This window comes from Dendropsophus ebraccatus, chromosome 12 (genome assembly GCF_027789765.1).
Source record: "Dendropsophus ebraccatus isolate aDenEbr1 chromosome 12, aDenEbr1.pat, whole genome shotgun sequence".
Classification (NCBI taxonomy): Eukaryota; Metazoa; Chordata; class Amphibia; order Anura; family Hylidae; genus Dendropsophus; species Dendropsophus ebraccatus.
The window spans coordinates 68,966,513-68,986,614 of NC_091465.1; the positions used below are offsets into that span (position 1 = coordinate 68,966,513).

Sequence of the window (20,102 nt, forward strand, 5' to 3'; positions counted from 1 at the left end):
AAGCGATTTTAAAAAACTCTGTAATAGGTTTTATTAGGCAAAAAAGCCTCTTTCTGTACCCAAAAAGCTGCTTTCCTACCTGCCCCCTGATTTCTTATCTGCACATTATCAGGCAAAGCCGTCTTCATTACAGAGGAGCATGGGTGAAGATGGGTTTGCTGGGTCCATTATATCCTATGGAGGGGTCAGAAAGGTCAGTGCTTATCTGGGAGCTTGGCGAGAGAAGATTGCTGGATGATGTTTTATAAAGGGATGACTTTTCTCCTCTCTGTGCTCCCTCATCCCCCTCAGCCCCTCCCCCCTCCATAGAGCATAATGGACACAGAAATCTGGCTTCTTCTGAAGTCAGGGGGGAGGTAGGAAAACAGCTTTTCCAGTACAGAAGGAAGCTCTTTTGCTTAATGAAACCTATTACAGAGTTTCTTAAAACTGCTTGTACTATTGATACTTGATTTCTGAAAAAGACATTGAAATGACAGTTACGCTTTAAATCTTTGCATTACTGTACTAACACGCTGTGTCAGTACAGTAGCGTGAAGGTTTAAACTGAATCATGATGCCAGGAGTTCCAACATTCATGGCACATGTTCTGTGCACGGACTGTAATCACTGATCATGTGAATGGCGCCCAACACAGTGCTTACATTTAGCGAGAAAATATTGTAAGTGACGGGGAATCAGTTTAAAGATAAGATGAGAGTGGACACATCTGTAGGTCTTTCCCAGGTCCCATGTGGTTGTTAGTCTCTGTATACATTGCGTCACAGTCCTACATGTGAAGCCGTTTGGCGTATGTGCTGAAAGTATCCATAGGGGCCAGGGGTGAGGTACACCTAGGCACTTGCATACATAAGAGATATTAGTCTGGAAATCTTCCTGATGTATACTCCCATGGTTAGGCACTCTATATTATGCACAGTTTTTTTTCTACTTTACCCATGCTGATGCTACTAAAGGCATTTCAGTCCTTGTATGTATAACGCAGGCTTTTTGGGGTTTTTATTTAGTAAATTTTTTGTACATTACATACAATAGTGCTATAATATGAAATTGCTGCTATTATCTTCCAATCCCAGACAATCCATGTGTATTGCCTATGCTATTGAGTACAGTATGGGAGCGCCACAGCTGCTAGTCCACTTTTAATTCACATACAGGTTTGTCCGATGTAGCAGAGCTGAGATTTCTCCATAGGATTGTTGGTAAACCTTCTGCGTTATCATACTAGTTTAGCACAAGCAGCAAACAGTGCAGCCCCAAGGAAGCAAACGGGACATTCAGCTCTGCTGCATCTGATTGTGAGCAGCAATACACAGACACAAGGTTCAGGATGGCAGAAATAAGTAATTGTATAGATGATGAAACCCTCTGAGCCCACCGCACTGCGGCATCATAGTGTAGGGCTACATCCCAATGTTCACTCAGCACTGGTCCTACAAATACTTTATAGGCCGAATCGTCTTCTTCCCCCATGATTTGTTTTCTAGTAACATTAAGGGGCTCTACATAACCAACACAATGCTATTGGTCTTGCTGCTATGGTTGTTAAGTTACAAGCGTCACTGGCCCCGCACCAACGTATATTATACTGAGAAATTATTTTCATTGTACTCAATGAAAGGTGACACCAGTGTATAGATGAGGCAGGATCAGACCATTCACAAGCTCCCCCTCTGGAGAGGTCACAGAGCATACGTAGAAAACTCTCCCTTAGAAGTCAGTAAGGTCTTTTTCAGTCTTTTGGTTTCTATGTTTATGTAGTTGCTGTAAAGCATATCTCTATATTCTGTGCAGACGCTCAGGCAATATGGCTGCCCCCATAATAGATTCCAAGAAAATTAGACGCAGAAAAAAAAGAAAACTTTTTTTAGCATCTGGTGAGCAAGGCTGGTGCTGTTTCTGGTGGACAGCTCCAGTTACTACTGGTGGAGCTATATTTGTAGCTTGTGCTGTCCTAGGCTAATGTAATTTTATGTTCTCCAGCCCACAGCATGGTGGCGGCAGCAGCCCATTTAAGTACTGCCCCTTTATACTGCCGCCCTAGGAACAGGCCTTCAGGTGTCCAGTGACAAGGTCCCAGGTACAGACATCTGGGTAGAAGACATCTTCTCTATTTATGTTGCTTTTTAAATTTTGTTCCTTTATCCCTATAATTCTCATGTGTTTTTTTTTTTCAGGATATATATATATATATATATATATATAAGTATATGGCTATCTTTCAGTTTTTAACTTATAAGCTAATGATATCCCATGGTGGATGACTCATAAATCCTATACTCTTCTGTACAGTACACTATTCCCCTGGAGGCGGCCATTTTGTTGGTTGCCGGATCATGAGATTGCTTCTTATGTTGTCATGCTCATGAAACTTTGTTAATCTAGTGTGTTTAAGACTGGGGCAAATTTATGAAACCGCCTTTGTTGCCCATAGTAACCAATTGCGACGCAGCTTTCATTTTTAAAAAGCAGAACATAAAAGCTCTGCTGTGATTGGTTCCTATGGGCAACAAGACAGTTGTTGCCCATAGCAATAGCTTTTTCTTGTCGACATCTTCATAAATCCCCACCCCCTCTGTATTCTCATTAAAAGGGAATGTCCAAAATTGGACAATTTTTCCACCCTATTCTTGGATAGCCCCTTTGACTTTAGCCTGGGCCACAAAATGGCTGCCTCCATTATCTGCAGACAGCAAGATAAATATAAAAAAAAAATAATTATAAGGGCTTTGCACAGAAGGGGCCAAATCTAAATATATAAGCTCGACAGAAGTCATTTAGCAAAACTGCCAAAGGTTTTAGGACGGGTGGCACGGAAAACTCAAAAAGAAAATAAAAATTGTATATTCTCTCGAAATGATTGTATCTTCATAAGCGAGTATTGAAATGCCTTACATTGGTCAGATGTTTGTGTGTACCTTTATCTTGTGTATAAATTGTGTCCATGCGTAGATACGGCAGTGTTAAAAGGACAATTACACATATCTATAGATGCTTATATTCCGATTCCATCATAATGGCTGTCTTAAAATGTACATTTTTTTTTGAATGTGTAAGGTTACATAGAAATGAAATCTACCTGGGGATTACCATGGTCCTGGACGTTTCTTCCGTGTGAATGGACGATGAGAATCCTTCCTGTAGTTTTATTTTAAGATCTAAAATGTGCAATTTTATGTCATTAAAGCAGATGAAGCATTAGTTTATATGTGGCCTACTCATTTCTGCTCCATGCAGGTAACATAGCGGCCTACCATCGGTATCGGCCATTACTGTCACCTCTGATATTTCTTGTTGAGCTCATTTTGCGGTTGAACTGTTGTAGGAGGAAAATGTACTTGCAGTGTTACATTGACATGGGTCTAAGAAGCTGAGATATGGGGAGCTGTTCGTTGAGGACTTCACTTTTATTGTGATCTGGAGGGTACACAGTGGTGCATGGTAAAGATCAATTTTAACTAATTTTATTTATCGAGACATTGTAAGGCTGTTTTCAGATGGCCACATCCTTGTCAATTGTACCAATGTTTTCTGCCAAGTCTAGTTAACCAGGTGTCAAAGGGGTGGGGTTTATATATATATATCGGGGGTGGTCCTGGTGTTTTGTAGGGGTTTTGCAGGAGGTTTCAAGGCAGAGCTTAAAGGGGTTATCCAGGATTTAAAAAAAAAATTTAAACCCATCAACAGCACCAACAATGCCCTCAGGCTGTGTGTGGTATTACAGTTCTGTTCCACCTACCTTAGTGGGAATGAGCTGTAAAACCCACACCCAAATCAGCCCATGTATAATGACTATGAGCGAATTTACAGTAACAACGAAGCAAATTACTGTGTTAGCTCGGCAGTCGGCTTAATAGCTGGCTTCTTTTTAACTCAGTGTTTCTCCATGCCATTCCACTCTGGGTGCCAGGAAAAGCTGGATCCACTCCTGGACTGGATCCAGCTTTTCAGGCACCCAGGAAAGAGTGGCACTAAGAAGGCAGCAGGCTAATAAGTCGACTGCCGAGCTAACCCAGCGCTTCGCTTTGTTATTACTGTACATTTGCTCATTTCTAAAAAAAAAGGACCCTTGTGGAAGGAAAATCACTAGTGACCACAATCTTACCATACCATAGACCGCTCTGCTGTGCAAGCATCTGAACAAACAGCTTCCCATATCTTGACCTGCTGCACTGGTTAAGTGAAGCTTTCACTCCTTTACATGTAACTTCCACAAACTGACGTTTTTTACCGCCAATAGACAACAGATAAGGTAAAGAACCTGTACGAGATTAGAAAAAGTCTTTTTATTCCCCAAAACACAGTTCAAATCTTGTACAAAGTCTCCATCTAGCACTGCAGCCCACTTCCATGCACTTGAAGCTGCAATACCTCACACAGCCACTAGACAAAACTGGAGCTGTTTCTACAAAAAGAAACAGACTTTTTTTTTTGTTCCTGCTAGTCTTATACAACTGTCTGTCTAAACTTTGTAAAATGGTTATCTATTACTCTGCACAGTATAGGAGTAAAAAAAATAAAATAATAATTAGCGTCAGGTGAGCGTAAAAGTTGTATTAATCCGCAGTCACTTCATTGTCATTACACGCTGTTGAATAATATTTAACCATTTGTATGTCTTATGTGTCATTGTCCCTTTAGTGAGTCCTCTACTGCATAAATATAAAGGTTTATGTTTACTATGGGGGGAAAAAAAGTGGTTTGCCATAGCTCAAGCCTGACAGCTTCAAAGTCATAATGGCGTTTGATAATGTACAGAAGCGTAATAACCCCCCCTTGTCATCACTATATCAGATACCTCCTTCTATGCTTGCTGCCATCACAATTCACGCAATAAAGGTTTGGTACAGTGATGCACTGCAATGCTGTTGTATAGGTGCTGGCTTCTCACATTCCTCCCACAGATTTTGGCACCTGCCCCTTAACTCTTTTTATTGTAAAAAATAAAAAAATAAACAATAGGGGGGAAAAAGTCTCCGTAATTATAGGAGCCTCCGTTCATTCATTCTTTTCATAGACCTGGAAAATAAAATGGGGTGGGGGGAGATGTGGGGATTCTGTATAATTGCAGTCAAGTTATTCTTGTGGAATGTTGCCCCTTACCGCAGGGCTCGGGGGTGCCGCCGCCAGTTGTATAATAAATGCTGTATTTATTTGTATATCTTACGTCGTGTTGATATGTGTAAATGATCTTGGAATGTTTTTCTTTTACTTTTTTTCTTTTTTTTGTGCATGGTTAATATATTTCTTAAAAAAAAAGGAAAAAAAAAAGAACAGTTGTTGCAGGGCAAGATTGTGACAAAGATGTTTTTATTTGATTTTTTTTTTTACTTTGTTGGTGGAAGAAGGTTAATTTAATTTTTTTTTATGATTTTATAATTTATTTTTTTTTTGTAGTTTTCATTCTACCAATGTCTTGCAACGAGAAAATATTAAACTCTGTATGAATGACGTGCTGGAAAAAAAAAATGTTTAACGGAAAAAAAAAAAAAATGTTGTGACAAATTTATCATGGTCTTGTTTATTTTTATTCTCGTTTATTTTTTTATCTGGTAATTCTTCTAAATTTCAGTTGCAATAAAGCATTCTCAGTGGATTCTGGGTGATGAAACGTTTACTTTCCTTATAATAAAGAATTTATTTTTTGAACTAGTGAAAAGAAGCAGCTAGTTATATACAGTACTCCACTTTTTTTTTTTTCATTTTCAAGGTGATGAACGGTAATTCGACAATTAGCTACACGGTCTGGAGGAGCTTAGTACATGGTCTGGAGGAGCCAGCCAAGCAGTCTGAATATATTGCTTTATAGCCTTTTGACTCTTGGCCATTTTGTTTCATTCATTCTTGCTATACAAGTCTGCATCTTATCAATGCAAGCCCACTGCCTGTTGTCAGGAATATTTCGTTTTCAGTGACTAGAGATGATCGAACAAAAGAAAATCTTAGGTTCGATCAAACTCGAACATTCCCAAACCTTCCGCATTAGATTGCTGATGCCTTCCTGGTCCGTGGGGAAGGAGGTGCGTGCCCGAGGACCGCCTGAAATTCCAGGATTCAGCCTAGGTAATAGACCCTGATGTTGATTTTTAAAATAGGCCTAGCGGCATTAGTATCAGCCATATATGGGATGTGCAGCCATTCCTTTCTCGCCATGTCGTGTTTTACAGTTCTCCCTTTTCTGAACAGCTCGCACTCCTTTATAAGACCCACATGAGCAAAATTAGCAGGATATGCCTGTGCTCACATGTACCTTATGTCTTCCCCATTCTGTGTGAGCAGCAGTGGTGGTGAGTGTAATACCATATTCATACTTGTGTTGTTTGGGGGCAGCCTTCCCCGCCGGTGGTGCTGGCCGGGTTCTGGTGGGGCATTTTGGGTTTGGTCCTGTGACATTGGGGTTGCAGGGCCATTCCATGGCCTCCCTTCCCTGCATGTGCACTCTTTGCGGGGTTGGCGGTCACTGACCAACACGGTATAGAGTTAGCGTAGGGACCCGTGTGAACCAGGGGACCTGCACGTGGTACACGGGGCTATTATGGTTTGATCAAATTATATACAGACACCCTGGTGTTGATTTTTAAAATAGGCCTAGCGGCATTAGTAGGGCCGAGAGGAAGCGTGCGAGCTAAGCACATGAAACAGGCTGTCGCCCGTTCACCTGTCTGCATCTATGTATCTGTGCTATATGTGAATAAAGTAAGTGAACTTGATTAAGAAGCTGTGGTGAGTGCCTTGACATTCTGGTCTCTTTGGACTATACTATGTGAAGATTGTTGGGTCGATTGAGCACCACCAGCTGAATTGGGTCCAAATACGTGTCCACACAGTGCGGTTGTTCCCTCCGACCGGTAGTGCCGTATGTCTACTTTGCATTGATCTAGCGGCATTAGTATCAGCCATAGATGGGATGTGCAGCCATTCCTTTCTCTGCATGTTGTGAGCCTAGGTAATAGTCTGAATCCTGGAATTCCAGGGGTTCCCCGGGCACGCACCTCCTTCCCCACAGACTGGGAAGGCATCAGCAATCTAATGCGGAATGTTAGAGTTCGATCGAACCCACGATTTTCCACTGTTCAATCATCTCGATCAGTGACAGGGACCCAGGAACATATTCAGTGGGGGCAGGGTTTACTGTGTGCCAGAGGGTAAGGGGGCTATTACACCAAACAATTATCGGATCTCCTTGGCCAATTACCAGCCATTCCAGACGATAATCATTTGGTGTAATAGGTCATGTTAGAAGAAAACAATCAGCCGTTATGCATGATGTCAGCTGATATTGTCTTAAAACATTCTATTAAAATGACAACGATGGCGATGGTTTGCCGGCCGTCGCTTCACGTAAAAGGAGCAGCCGCAGCAGATGCCGCTATCTTCTATGGGCCACGCGGACGATCTAAAGATTGGCTAGGGCACCCCTCCCACTCCTCCCTACTCAATGTCTTTGTGTATAATATCACAGGCAGCGAACACGGAACAAGGAGCAAGCAAGCGCTGACCTGACAAGTCGGCGTTCGCTTGCTTCTTATTATCATGCTGTCTAATAGGGCCCTAAGAGAGCTGTGTACCTACAATCTGAACCAGTCTGCATGCTAAAGATGATTATACATAAAGGTAAATCAAGGATTTCCTTCCATCTCTGACTCCCTCCATATAAGGCAACTTTTTGTAGTGCTGCAAGATAGATTTTAAAGGGGTACTCCGGGATCAGAAAATCGTATTTAAATAAAAGTATCACCCTAAGACATAACTCTAATATAGTGTTTTTTGTTTTTTTTTACTAACAGTATTGACTTCAGTGTGCTTTTAAGTAATTCACCTCGGAAAGGAAGTAGAAAAAAAAAGGACTACAATAGGTGTATTGTCAAGAGCTCCCTGTCTCCTCCCAATTTCAACAAAGAATTCATCATCACAGAAGGCTTGGCCAAATCTTGTCTCTGAACTCGGTCCCCACCCCTCGTGAGTGATGTCACCATCTCTGCCCAGCCGCTATAGCTTACATCACCATCTCCGTGTGATATTTACATACTGTATATATATCTTTATTGGGACATAAGGGAGAGTGAGGAGTGATTACAGTAGGCTGCCTTGTGCTGAGCCGTGCTACAGAAAGAGTAAATGGAGTAAATGCAGATGATCCAACCTGGCAGGAGTGGTGTGGGAGGGGAGTAGGCAGGGTGGAAGGACTGTGATGGATAGCAATGCAGTCTGGGAGTTTTAGTACTGAGCAACTGCTCAACTAGGAAGTATAACCACAAAATACAGAACTGAGACCTCAAAACAAATGTATTTCTGTTAGTCTCAGAACTGGGGCAGACAGGTAAGGAATGCTATATGCTTCTGCGGCATGTTTATTATGTTGCATAGCAATTCACGTGGAAGTTAGACTGTAGCTGTATCTCCATATTAAAGAGCAGAGATGAGCATGCTCGGGTCCGCTTGCGTGGCATTTTAATACCAGGGGCTGACTGTTGGATGCAGCCCAAGGGAGTCCTGGAAATATTAATACAGCCTATGGTAGTTTAAATCAAGGTGACTGTGTAGCCCTGGCCTAACAGTCTGGTCAGCTGTCCTTTGTGTAAGTACAGGGGTGCCCCCTGCTGTATGAGCACGGTGCTGCACTGTACTCTTCCCCTCCTTTTAGCTTCTCAGCAGCTAGTGTAACGCCTTCATTATTGCAGCTGTTTCTTGTATTACTGGTCACATTGCGAACCAAGTGTGTCAGTAACCCCTTCTCCTTCCACATACCATCTATAGAAATGTACTGCGAAAATCTTCCCACAGCACAGAGACAGCTTGTTCAGTACAATTTCACCAGCACCATGTCATGGCACAGCAGTAAGGAGCCAGTGTTGTGCTCTCATTGACTAGGTAAGTAAGGGAGGAAGTGCCTGTGTGTGAACTACTGGCAAGCAGCTCCACCCTCAGAAATGGAGAACGTTAAAAATAGATGTGCACCATGAGGGGTCTGTCAGGTGCCCAGTATTAGCTACAAGAGCCTAGAATAACCTTGTTACCACACGGAAGTTTTAATCTAACAAAACTAGCCAGGATTTTTTTTATATATTTCTTTAACAGCTATATTGTAAGGTTTGCAATGTTGAAGCGTTCCATCTAACTCAATTAAACAGAACAATATTTCATTTTTCAACATTTAACTCTTTATTAATAAAAAACAAACAATGGGGGAAAAAAAAAAATCTTTCATTTGCAACCAACATTGTACGTTTTTTTCATGCCATACTGAAAATACCTTCTCCTATAAAGTGCAAAAATATTCCCCCTTTTATTAAGCTGGGAGTAGAATATTTCACATAACTGAAAACCAAACAGACCAAAATATAGGCTGAGAATGCAACTAATAGTAAAAATAAATAAATAAAAAAAATTAAATAATAATGAAACACTGAAAAGCATACTCTACAGGTCATCAGGATTTCATGTGCATATGAAGGAACAAGATCTGTCCTTATCTATACACTTCGGACCTCTATTTTATGCACTACATCAGCATTTGACAACCTGTGGCCCTCTAGCTGTTGTAGAACAGTCATTTTCTGTATGAGGGCATTATGGGATTTGTAGTTTTGTAACAGCTAGAGAGTCACTGGATGGGGGACACAGCGCTACTCACTTTATATTATAGATTTCATTGACATTTAAAAGGTGTTGTCCCATCAATATATATTACATGACAACACACAAATCAATAAATAACAAAATGCTCCTGTCTCTAGATATTACAGTTATATCTGTTTGCTGCCACCTGGTGTTCACTTGATACATTTTTATAATTTCCCACTAATGTGTCCAGTGCCAGTGGTCGCACATGCTCAGTCCCACTGCCTGGATTCTCTTGTACTTTGCCTATAAGAATCAGTGCACTCGTGGCTGGACACATGAAGTGGACATTCTGAGAAGGGGGGGGGGGGGGAAATCAGGGGTGTTAAACTTTCATCCCTCCAGCTATTGCAAAACTACAATTCCTATCATGCATGGACAGCCAAAACTAAAGTTTTTGCTGTCCAGGTATGATGGGAATTTTAGTTTTGCAACAGCCAGAGGGCCGCAAGTTTGACACCCCTGATCTAGACACAAGAGGGTTTCTTTAAACTTTAATCAATCTACAACCCCTTTCATTTTGCATTGCATACTATACACCTACAACAATAACGGTGCGTTTACACAGACAGATTTATCTGACAGATTGAAGCCAAAACCAGGAACAGACTATAAACAGGGAACAGGTCATAAAAAAAAAGACAAGATTTCTCCTCTTTTCACATCCATTCCTGGCTTTGGCTTCAATAATCTGTCAGATGAATCTGTTTGTGTAAACGCACCATGAGGGTGGGTTCACACTACGGGATCCGCACGGATAAGTTCTGGCAGATTCTGTCGGTCGTACCTGCTCACAGCGGCGCTCACATCTGCCTGTACCATAGACACCATTCTATGACCGGGCAGATTCCGCCTTCTGCCGAACTCACATGTCAATTCTTTCGGCAGATGGTGTAATCCGCCTGTGCATAGAATTGAGTCTACGGGATGGGCAGAGATGCGCGGCGCCGCGAGCGGGTACAACCGCCGGAACTTATCAGTGCGGATCTCGTAGTGTGAACCCGCCCTAAGACAGGCACATCAATGCTTCACCTGCAGCAAATTAGGTTAGTTTCTATAAGATTTTTCATGGCAGAACTTTTTGGGAACAAATCTGCCGCGTTGGAATACAACCCAATACATTGCTCCCCATACAAAGCTGTCCATTAATAGCAAATACAATAATTCTGTGTAGTGCAGCTTTTGCAAAAAAAAAAAAAAAAAAACAACTAAATAAATAATTCAAAATAATTAATAAATAAAGCAAAATACAATTAATGACCCTTAAATAAAAAATACAAATCATATGAATAACAAGAAATAAATATTAAATAGTATAACTTAACAACCAAAATCTGATGTAAAAAAGAAACAAAAAAAACAAGTATTCTATTCTTCCCAATCATGACATGTTCCGAGGTCTGGGGAAGTCACGTTTGGCGTATAGAAGCACCTTTTATATTTCAAATATAGAACGTACATAGAAAAGTGCTATGTTCCTTACTCGAAGAGTACTAGCTTCATACAGTCATCTGCATCACCCCTGGAGCATATCCTGCTAGAGCAGGGATGAGAAACCTTTGGCCCTCCAGCTGTTGCAAAACTACAATTCCCATCATGCCTGGAGAGCCAAAGCTTTAGCTGTCCAGGCATGATGGGAATTGTAGTTTTGCACCAGCTGGAGAGGCCAAAGGTTCCCTATCCCTGTGTTATAATCTGTCATTCAGGGATCTGGGAAAGCTGGATGATAAATCACATCACCGCCAGCCATGACGTACTGCAGCTCAGCGCCATTCATTGCATGGGGATGAGTTGCACTGTCAATGACCTATATTATAACAATGTAAGCTTTTGATGATGATACAAGCCCGGAGTTTCCATTGGAAGCCTGACCAACACCAATGAACTGTTATAGTATCAAGCTCCATTTTTCGGAATCTGCGCATACCTACTGGACAACTTGTCTCCCTGTATCTGAAATAGAATCACTATTACAACCTATGACTTACACATAAGCATTGGGCCCCTTCGTCCATTCTGGGTAGTTTTTAACATTTTTGCACAGCAATCATAAGGGCCCTTAGGCTCATAGAACATTGAGGAGCCCGACCCTGTTCATACAAAGTATGAGTCTCTAATAAATCACCATAGCTAAGTGTGGCTACTGGTTACAGGTCAAAGTCCAGAACATCAGTGGGGGTGCTGGCCCGTTCAATCTCCTCTATGGCCTTGGAGTCTGTGGTTCTGTCACTTCCAGCTTGTCGGAGGTTCGATTCCAAAGAGACTTCAATTTGTTCTTGACACATTCTCAGGATGTTCTAAAAATACAGAAATCAGATTAGTATGTGTACAGACCAAGGATATGGCAGGATGTCTGAGGAACGGCAGCAGGTATTGTTGATTTCATCATATCAGGAAGCCACTAGGTGGCGCTCTGCCATCTTATATAGAGATGCTCTCTAGTCTAGGGTGAATTTACAAAACCAGATCCCTTCTATACATGAATGGGGTTGTTTCCCCAGCATGTGCCTGGATTTCTCCAAACACCAACAAAGTTTCTGCAACAAATCTGCCACTTGTGCACATACCCTAAAATACTTTCTGTAACTATACGAATTGGAGATTTTGGGAAATTAAAAGGGGTTATGCAGTTTTTACAGAAGCTTAACTACTCTTATCCATGGGCTACGTGTAGAATTGTGGCATTCACCTAAAAATGGGGCATAGCTGCAATACCAGGCACAGCCTACGGACAAAAAAGGCGCTGTTTCTACTAAAAAAAATTTTTTTAAACCAACAACCTACACTCACCGGCCACTTTATTAGGTACACCATGCTAGTAACGGGTTGGACCCCCTTTTGCCTTCAGAACTGCCTCAATTCTTTGTGGCATAGATTCAACAAGGTGCTGGAAGCTTCCTCAGAGATTTTGGTCCATATTGACATGATGGCATCACACAGTTGCCGCAGATTTGTCGGCTGCACAACCATGATACGAATCTCCCGTTCCACCACATCCCAAAGATGCTCTATTGGATTGAGATCTGGTGACTGTGGAGGCCATTGGAGTGCAGTGAACTCATTGTCATGTTCAAGCAGAAATCGAGACTCATCAGACCAGGCAACGTTTTTCCAATCTTCTACTGTCCAATTTCGATGAGCTTGTGCAAATTGTAGCCTCACTTTCCTGTTCTTAGCTGAAAGGAGTGGCACCCGGGGTGGTCTCCTGCTGCTGTAGCCCATCTGCCTCAAAGTTGGACGTACTGTGCGTTCAGAGATGCTCTTCTGCCTACCTTGGTTGTAACGGTTGGCTATTTGAGTCACTGTTGCCTTTCTATCAGCTCGAACCAGTCTGCCCATTCTCCTCTGACCTCTGGCATCAACAAGGCATTTCCGCCCACAGAACTGCCGCTCACTGGATGTTTTTTCTTTTTCGGACCATTCTCTGTAAACCCTAGAGATGGTTGTGCGTGAAAATCCCAGTAGATCAGCAGTTTCTGAAATACTCAGACCAGCCCTTCTTGCACCAACAACCATGCCACATTCAAAGGCACTCAAATCACCTTTCTTCCCCATACTGATGCTCGGTTTGAACTGCAGGAGATTGTCTTGACCATGTCTACATGCCTAAATGCACTGAGTTGCCGCCATGTGATTGGCTGATTAGAAATTAAGTGGTAACGTGCAGTTGGACAGGTGTACCTAATAAAGTGGCCGGTGAGTGTATATCAGGGAATTACAGATAATGAGACAGTACATACAATATAAAAAAAGAGAGTGTAATTGAATTGGGGATGACACTTACCGGATCACAGCGGATGGCTTTGGCGAGGTAGTTTGTGGCCGCCATACTGGAGCAGGCCAGGCCCAGGTTCTCAGGTCGCAGACCTGTGACTGCAGCAGCCACACTAGCAGCGGCCACCATGGAAGCTGGTAGTGCAATAAAAGTACAGTCTACGGGGTAAAAAAAGAACAGAATGTTAGATACAGTACAAGTAATAAAAGCCTGACGGCAGCCATTACCAACAGACTGGCCTATTACCTGTAGTGCAGAGAGCAATGAAGGTTTCAGCATGCTTCCGGACCTGCTGCATCTTGTCCACCGAAAGACCGAGCAATTGTAAGAAGTGCGGGAGAAAGTCTCTGGGCGTCACCGCTTCTATGTCCCATTTCAGCTTGTTCAAGACCAGCATCTCCATTGCCTACACAAGAGGGGCGACAGTCAATACCCTGACATCTCAGGATGGGGTCACATGGGGTATTATAGTAATAGGTGGCTTTCAGCCAAAATAAAAGTGGAACCAAAAATGTAACATACAAGATTATATACACACACACCACTTAAACGTGCACTGTTTTTATTTCATCTGTAGTGAAAATACGATTTAGCAGGTGAAATTCATGTCGGGCACTGACGCCAAACACTCGTTGCAGTCACAGCTGTATTTCGCGCATGCACGCTTCATCAGACAGCCGTCTGATGAAGTGTGCAATACAACTGTGACTGCAATCACTGAGTGTTTGGCGTCAGTGCCCAACATGAATTTCACCTGCTGAATCGTATTTTCACTACAGATGAAATAAAGACAGTGCACGTTTAAGTGGTGAGTGCCCTCATTCTCTTTTCTACATACTTGGTATATGCATTACTTTAGTAAAAAAATTTTTAGGAGAACCTCCACATAGCACGCATTTACTAGATACTGTCTATATATCTGCACCAAGACAGGACAACTTAAAGAGAGAAGGGATGTTCTATCTACATGGCAGCACCTTACACTGCCGACACAGCTGCCCTCTAATCCTAGTATATACTGGTGATGTGACGGCACTTATATATACACCTGGCGGTACTCACCCGCATTTCACTGTCGGTGAAGGAGAAGTCAGAATACATGCAGAGGTTCTCAATGGTTATTGGTTTGGACTCTTTAAGTTTGGAGGCAAGGAGAAGACAGGTGGCGCCCACGAGCTGGAGACGTCTCTTCTCTACAGGCACCACAGACAAAAACCTGTCCAAGCAGTTGACGGCCAAGGGGAACACCTCTTCTCCGCATTGCTGGTCTTCACATACCTAAGAAAAAGATGTTTGGGGGTAATCTATGATATTTTACCACATGTTCTATATGTGTGGTCAATGTACAAGTCATTGGTGGTGTGTAGTTATATAAAGTATCTGCCCCAAACCAATCGGGCCCAGCTGGTGTAATCGCTGCCATATTTGATAACAGAAAAAAAATAAATAAATCACTTATCAGGGTTGGTGGGGACTATTGCCCAATATATCATAAAAAAATGTGACTTGGCTATCGCTCAACAAGGAAAACTGTTCAGCCCTAGCCTAATACTCAATGGGCCCAGCACGGGTACACCTTCCTATATATCAGCAATGGGCCCAGCATGGGTACACCTTCCTATATATCAGCATATGCAAACCTATACCACACATACAGCCCTTTTCTAGTGGGAACATAAAGAAATAAAAGCTGCGCTGTGATTGGTGGACATTTCTGCTATTTACAAGGCCTATATTATATATAGTATATATATGATCTCTCATTCCCCAGGAGCTGTAAAACCCACTATACAACAGGCAGTGTGTGAATACTGTTTTGTGAAAGCTCATCTGCCAACATGAGGCTTGAAACATGCAGAAATTTTTTGCAAAACCGCCACATTTTAGTGCCAAAACCAAAAGTGGATTCAAACTGGATGAAAATATAAAAGGGAGGACTTTTACTTCTCTTTCCTGTTGGATCCATTTTTCGTTTTGGCAGTTTTTTTTTTTTTTACCAAAAAAACTGCTGTGTGTGTTTCCAGCCTTAGGCCATGTTCACACTACATAAGAGACCAGCCATTCCGTGCAGTACCGGCTGGATGATCTTTCCGGCCGCAGTGTTCTGATGCGGGCACCCGCATCAGAACCTTCATAGCACACACTGAAGCATTCATTGTGTAAACTGACAGGTCTTTCTGCAGCTGCTATTCAGTGAATTGCGGCCGCAGAAAACTGACATGTCAGTTCTTTGCGGTGCCGCATGGGATTCCGGCCGGAGCGTATACTATGTGTATACGCTCCGGTCGGGATCCCATAGAAGAATAGGCAGTGTTCCACAGCGTACAAAGTTGCCGATGGCAACAACGGCCGTACTTTTACGTAGTGTGAACATAGCCTTAGGCTGGGTTCACACACAGGATTTTCGCTCAGTATTTTGGTTCTCATATTGCAACCAAAACAAGAAGTGGAATGAAAACGCAGAAAGGCTCTGTTCACACACTGTTGAAGTGTAGTGGATGGCCGCCATTTTATGACAAATAATGGTCGTTATTTCATAACAATGGCCGATATTTTAAAATAATGCCAATTATTTGCCATTAATCCACTCCTGGTTTTGGTTGCAATACGAGGACCAAAATACTGAGCAAAAATACAGTGTGTGAACCCAACCTTATACTGTCAGCTTGTTGAATATGCACTGAACAAAAAAAAAACTGATTAGGCCGGGTTCACACATAATAGTTGTTCAGTATTTTTAGGTAAAACTGAAAGATCTGCACCTTTATCTTTTGGACCCTTTTCTGGTTTCGTGTGCAAATACAGATAAGAATAGTATGTGCGACTCCAGTGTTTTACTCGGCATTTATTACGCACCATCTGCAATGCTGTTCCCAAATACTGATAACCCAACCTACCCTAAGAGAGTCCATGAGGATGGTCAGTATTATTATAGTACGAATGGAAATCGTCCCTAGCAGAGTAGCCGTGACTCCTTTATAAACAGAATCTGAGGACACTAGTGTGAACTGAGCCCTAAGCTGCATTTTTCATGTATGTTTTATACAGTTTCCACTGTAATACTTTGTTTTTTTTTTGTTGTTTACAGTAAAACCGTATACGTTGCAATCCATTATATAGTATCCATATGTATGCGTTCTATGCCTTCAAGGCATACATGTTAAATGTACACAAAAACACTGTGAACCTATACTGCTAGCTTCTAATATGTATATATTTTATTTTTTATTTTTTTTGCATATAACCCATACCATACAATAAGAGGTATACACAAGTGGCATAGACACATTGGAGGAGATCTATCAAACTGGTGAAAAGCAGAATTGTCCCCTAGCAACCAATCAGATTCCACCTTTCATTTTTCAAAGAATCTGTGAGGAATCAAAAGTGGAATCTGATTGGTTGCTAGGGGCAACTAAGACAATTCTACTTTACTCCAGTTTGATAAATCTCCCCCATTGTTTCCAGTCCCATAGCTGGAACAATCATTGATAAGCATTATAAAATTGTTCAGATTTATGCTGCGTTTACATGGAATGATTAGCGTTCGAATTTTTGCATAAACGATCACATTTCAGCGATAATCGTTCCATGTAAACACAGCAAACGACGAGCGAAAAATCGTTCATTTTGATCTTTCAACGTGTTCTTAAATCGTCGTCCGTCGAAAATTCGCAGATCGATTAACCGATTCACCAATTAACCCTATGTAAAATATGGGCTTAAGTGATCTTAAAAACGATCGCAATCTTACGAATTTTCAAACGATTTTTCTAACGATTTATTCTTCTAAACGCTGATCGCTATAAAACCCAAATCGTTGCTTCTAAATCGTTAAACGATCGCATGTAAACGCAGCATAATACAGTAGAATCCTATAGAATAACGATGGTGTGTGTGACAACCTGTAGCCCTTTACGTGTTGCAAAACTACAACTCCCAGCATGTCCTGACAGCTGACTGCTGGGAGTTGTAGTTCTGCATCCACAGGTTGGCAATTACTGGGCTAAATGAACCCAAATCACTGCTCATACGCAGTATACAGCAGACTAGATCCCAAGCTCTATGTGACTGCACTAATATATAGTATATACTGCAAAACTAAAAAATAATGGAAAAACATAGAATTAACCCATTTGTGTTAGTTATGGCAAAGAGAGTTAATTTAACCCTGGGGTGACTTACCTCTAGCACCCAGCTGGTCAGCATCTTCCTCATGTAGGGGTAGATCTCCTTCTGTACACACTGGAAGTAAGTGGGGGAGGCCAGGTATCTGTCCTGAGAGGTCAGCAGCCTCTCCAGCACCCTGCTCTGCAGCAGCACAGGATCATCCTGAGCCCTCAGCTCCTTCTCTGTCTCCCAGCACATCAGACTGCCCTCCATCCTCACCTCTCTGGCCACAGCTGATGCTGCTTATAAATAAAAAAAATAGGTCGTGCCCCTTTAAACTTTTTCTGCTTGTCCCTTTAAACCGCAGCCTGATATACTTGCAGTGTTCGGAAGGCCCCGCCCACTTGCCGTAGCCCCGCCCACGTTGCTGCCAATCATTGAGGGAAAGTTTGTCAGGGGGGACACAGGCACATATGTGCTGGAGCTGTTCCTGTCCTGGGCCGTTGCTTTTTTTTTAAAGTAATTTTTTTCATTTGTACTGATGTTTATTTTATAACGGTCATGTTATATTCTAATGGTTCTTTGTTTATGTTTTAACGGTTTTATGTTTATGTTTTAACGGTTTTATGTTTATAGTAAACGTTTTAAAAATTGAAAGATACAAAAAAACGTTCAGCAGTGGGAAAGAGAGAGAGGGAGAGAGGGAGAGCCTGAGAATGTTTCCAAGCTGTAGTTATAGTACTGTGATCAGAGGGGTGCAGTCATGGGGACCCCCCAATCCCTGAGAACCATCTGTGAGTGCCATACTTATTGTCTGCTGATTCTGGTCCTACTTGTTTATAGTATATATGATGGTGAAAGGACATGGCCATGATTTGACATCATGTGTTAGTAAGTGGTTGTCACAATCGACTGGTGTGACATCACACAGATGCTTTCTCATTACTGCAAAGAAGGATTCATGGCAGGAAAGTGGCGCCAAATCAGTAAGGTATATATATATATATATATATATATATATATATATATATATATATATATATATATAGGTATCCTTTTATTTTCCTATGTATCATTTTACTTTCCCACTTTTGGAATATCTACCCTTAGGGTTCACGCTACATTTTTCCTATCCGTTTTTTTCATCCGTTTTTTTTTTCTTCATGAGAAAAAATGGATTTATTTGTGTTTATTTTTCCATTGACTTACATTATTAAAAAAAAAAAAAAAAAAACAGATCAAGGTGGATCTGCTTTTTTTAATGAACACAAAAATGAGGTTGACTACGTTTTTGTGTCCGTTAAAAATAAATGGATCCATTTGCTTCAGGTTTGTTTTTTTTTATAATAATGGAAGTCAAGGGAAATACGGATCAAAACGGATGCACGCTAATGCGTTCGTTTTTCAGCCTTTTTTTTTGCAAAAACGGATGAAAAAAGGGATTGCAAAAACGTAGTGTGAACCCAGCCTTAGGCCTTATTCACACTCCTGAAACAACCCGCTAAAAATTACGGATTGGACATCCGTAGTACATCCGTATTGCATCCGTATTTCCGTAAATCCCTTTTCACTACTGACTGCTTTATACAAGTTAATAAAGTTGAGTAGGTTAAAAAAAAATAGCTCCAGTTAGCCCAACCCCTAAAATAAGTCACATGATCGCTTGTCAGCCTGTGGTTGCTTAGAAACAGAACCTTGTGACCTATGAGTCATCCGTACATGTTGCAATCCGTAAACGATTGATTTCAATGAGAGGATCCGTAAAAAAATCTGGGTCCGCACTAGGACATGTCCTTTTTTTTTCAGGATTGATTTTCTTCCGTTTCATCTACTAATAGTGTGAATAGCCCAATAGACATCAATGTGCACTAACTCGGATACGGAAATACGGATCTGTGAATTACGGGACGTGTGAATAAGGCTTTAATTTGGGTGATTTCATGGAATTTTCCTAGAAAAATGCAGAAAAAAACAGCCTATGTGTGAGATAGGCTTAAGCAATCTTAAAATGATCGCATTCGAACGAATTTTCAAAAGATATATCATTCCCTCCAAACGCTGATATTTATAAAAACACTATTGATCGGAACGGGGCTTCTGCTTGTTTCCAACACAATCACCTTGAGACGAAAGGAACTGACTTTTAGTTGCAGCAGATGCAACTAAATCTGATGCCTGTGTCAGTTCATACTTGGCAGACAAATCACACAGCAGAACAAGCCTATCATCTGTACAAAAATTTTTTAATGGGATATTCCAGCCCCAACACATTTATCTCAGGATAGGGGAAAATTGTCGCATTGTGGAGGGTCTGACTTCAGAGGCCCCATGGGATTTTGAGAATGGGGAGGTGAATCACCCATCAGAATAGAGCAGATTTATTGCTGGTTTCATCTCTAGCAGGTTCTTGGTCCTGGGGACATGGATAGAACTACACCCCAATGATCTGATGGTAAGGTTCTCGTTCTCAGTTTATTAAGGACAAGAGGAAAACTAATTTGGAAAGTGGGCTCAAGCACGAACAGCAGCAAATGTTCTGTATAAGGCTCATGTTTTCTGTCTGACATGCAAGGCTTCCAGGGAACACAGGCCCAGC

General features: G+C 41.6%; 1 protein-coding gene across 1 annotated transcript; it reads right to left on the reverse strand.

The window, feature by feature from the left end:
* Positions 1-11,329: 11,329 nt before the first annotated feature.
* LOC138769259 (G1/S-specific cyclin-D1-like) lies at positions 11,330-17,827 on the reverse strand. The gene is made up of 5 exons (XM_069947605.1): positions 17,582-17,827; positions 14,459-14,674; positions 13,643-13,802; positions 13,406-13,554; positions 11,330-11,918 (listed from the first exon to the last, which is right to left on the reverse strand). Exons 1-5 carry the CDS (start codon positions 17,777-17,779, stop codon positions 11,769-11,771), a joined length of 873 nt encoding a protein of 290 aa, XP_069803706.1. The 5' UTR covers positions 17,780-17,827; the 3' UTR covers positions 11,330-11,768.
* Between the last annotated feature and the right edge of the window lie 2,275 nt (positions 17,828-20,102).

Excerpts from the sequence above, each read along its gene's own strand:
- LOC138769259 (XM_069947605.1), bottom strand. The coding sequence starts at position 17,779 with ATGGAGGGCAGTCTGATGTGCTGGGAGACAGAGAAGGAGCTGAGGGCT. Across the intron at positions 14,675-17,581 it reads TGACCAGCTGGGTGCTAGAG|GTATGTGAAGACCAGCAATG; the intron begins GTAAGTCACCCC and ends TCTTTTTCTTAG. Across the intron at positions 13,555-13,642 it reads CATTGCTCTCTGCACTACAG|ACTGTACTTTTATTGCACTA; the intron begins GTAATAGGCCAG and ends TTTACCCCGTAG.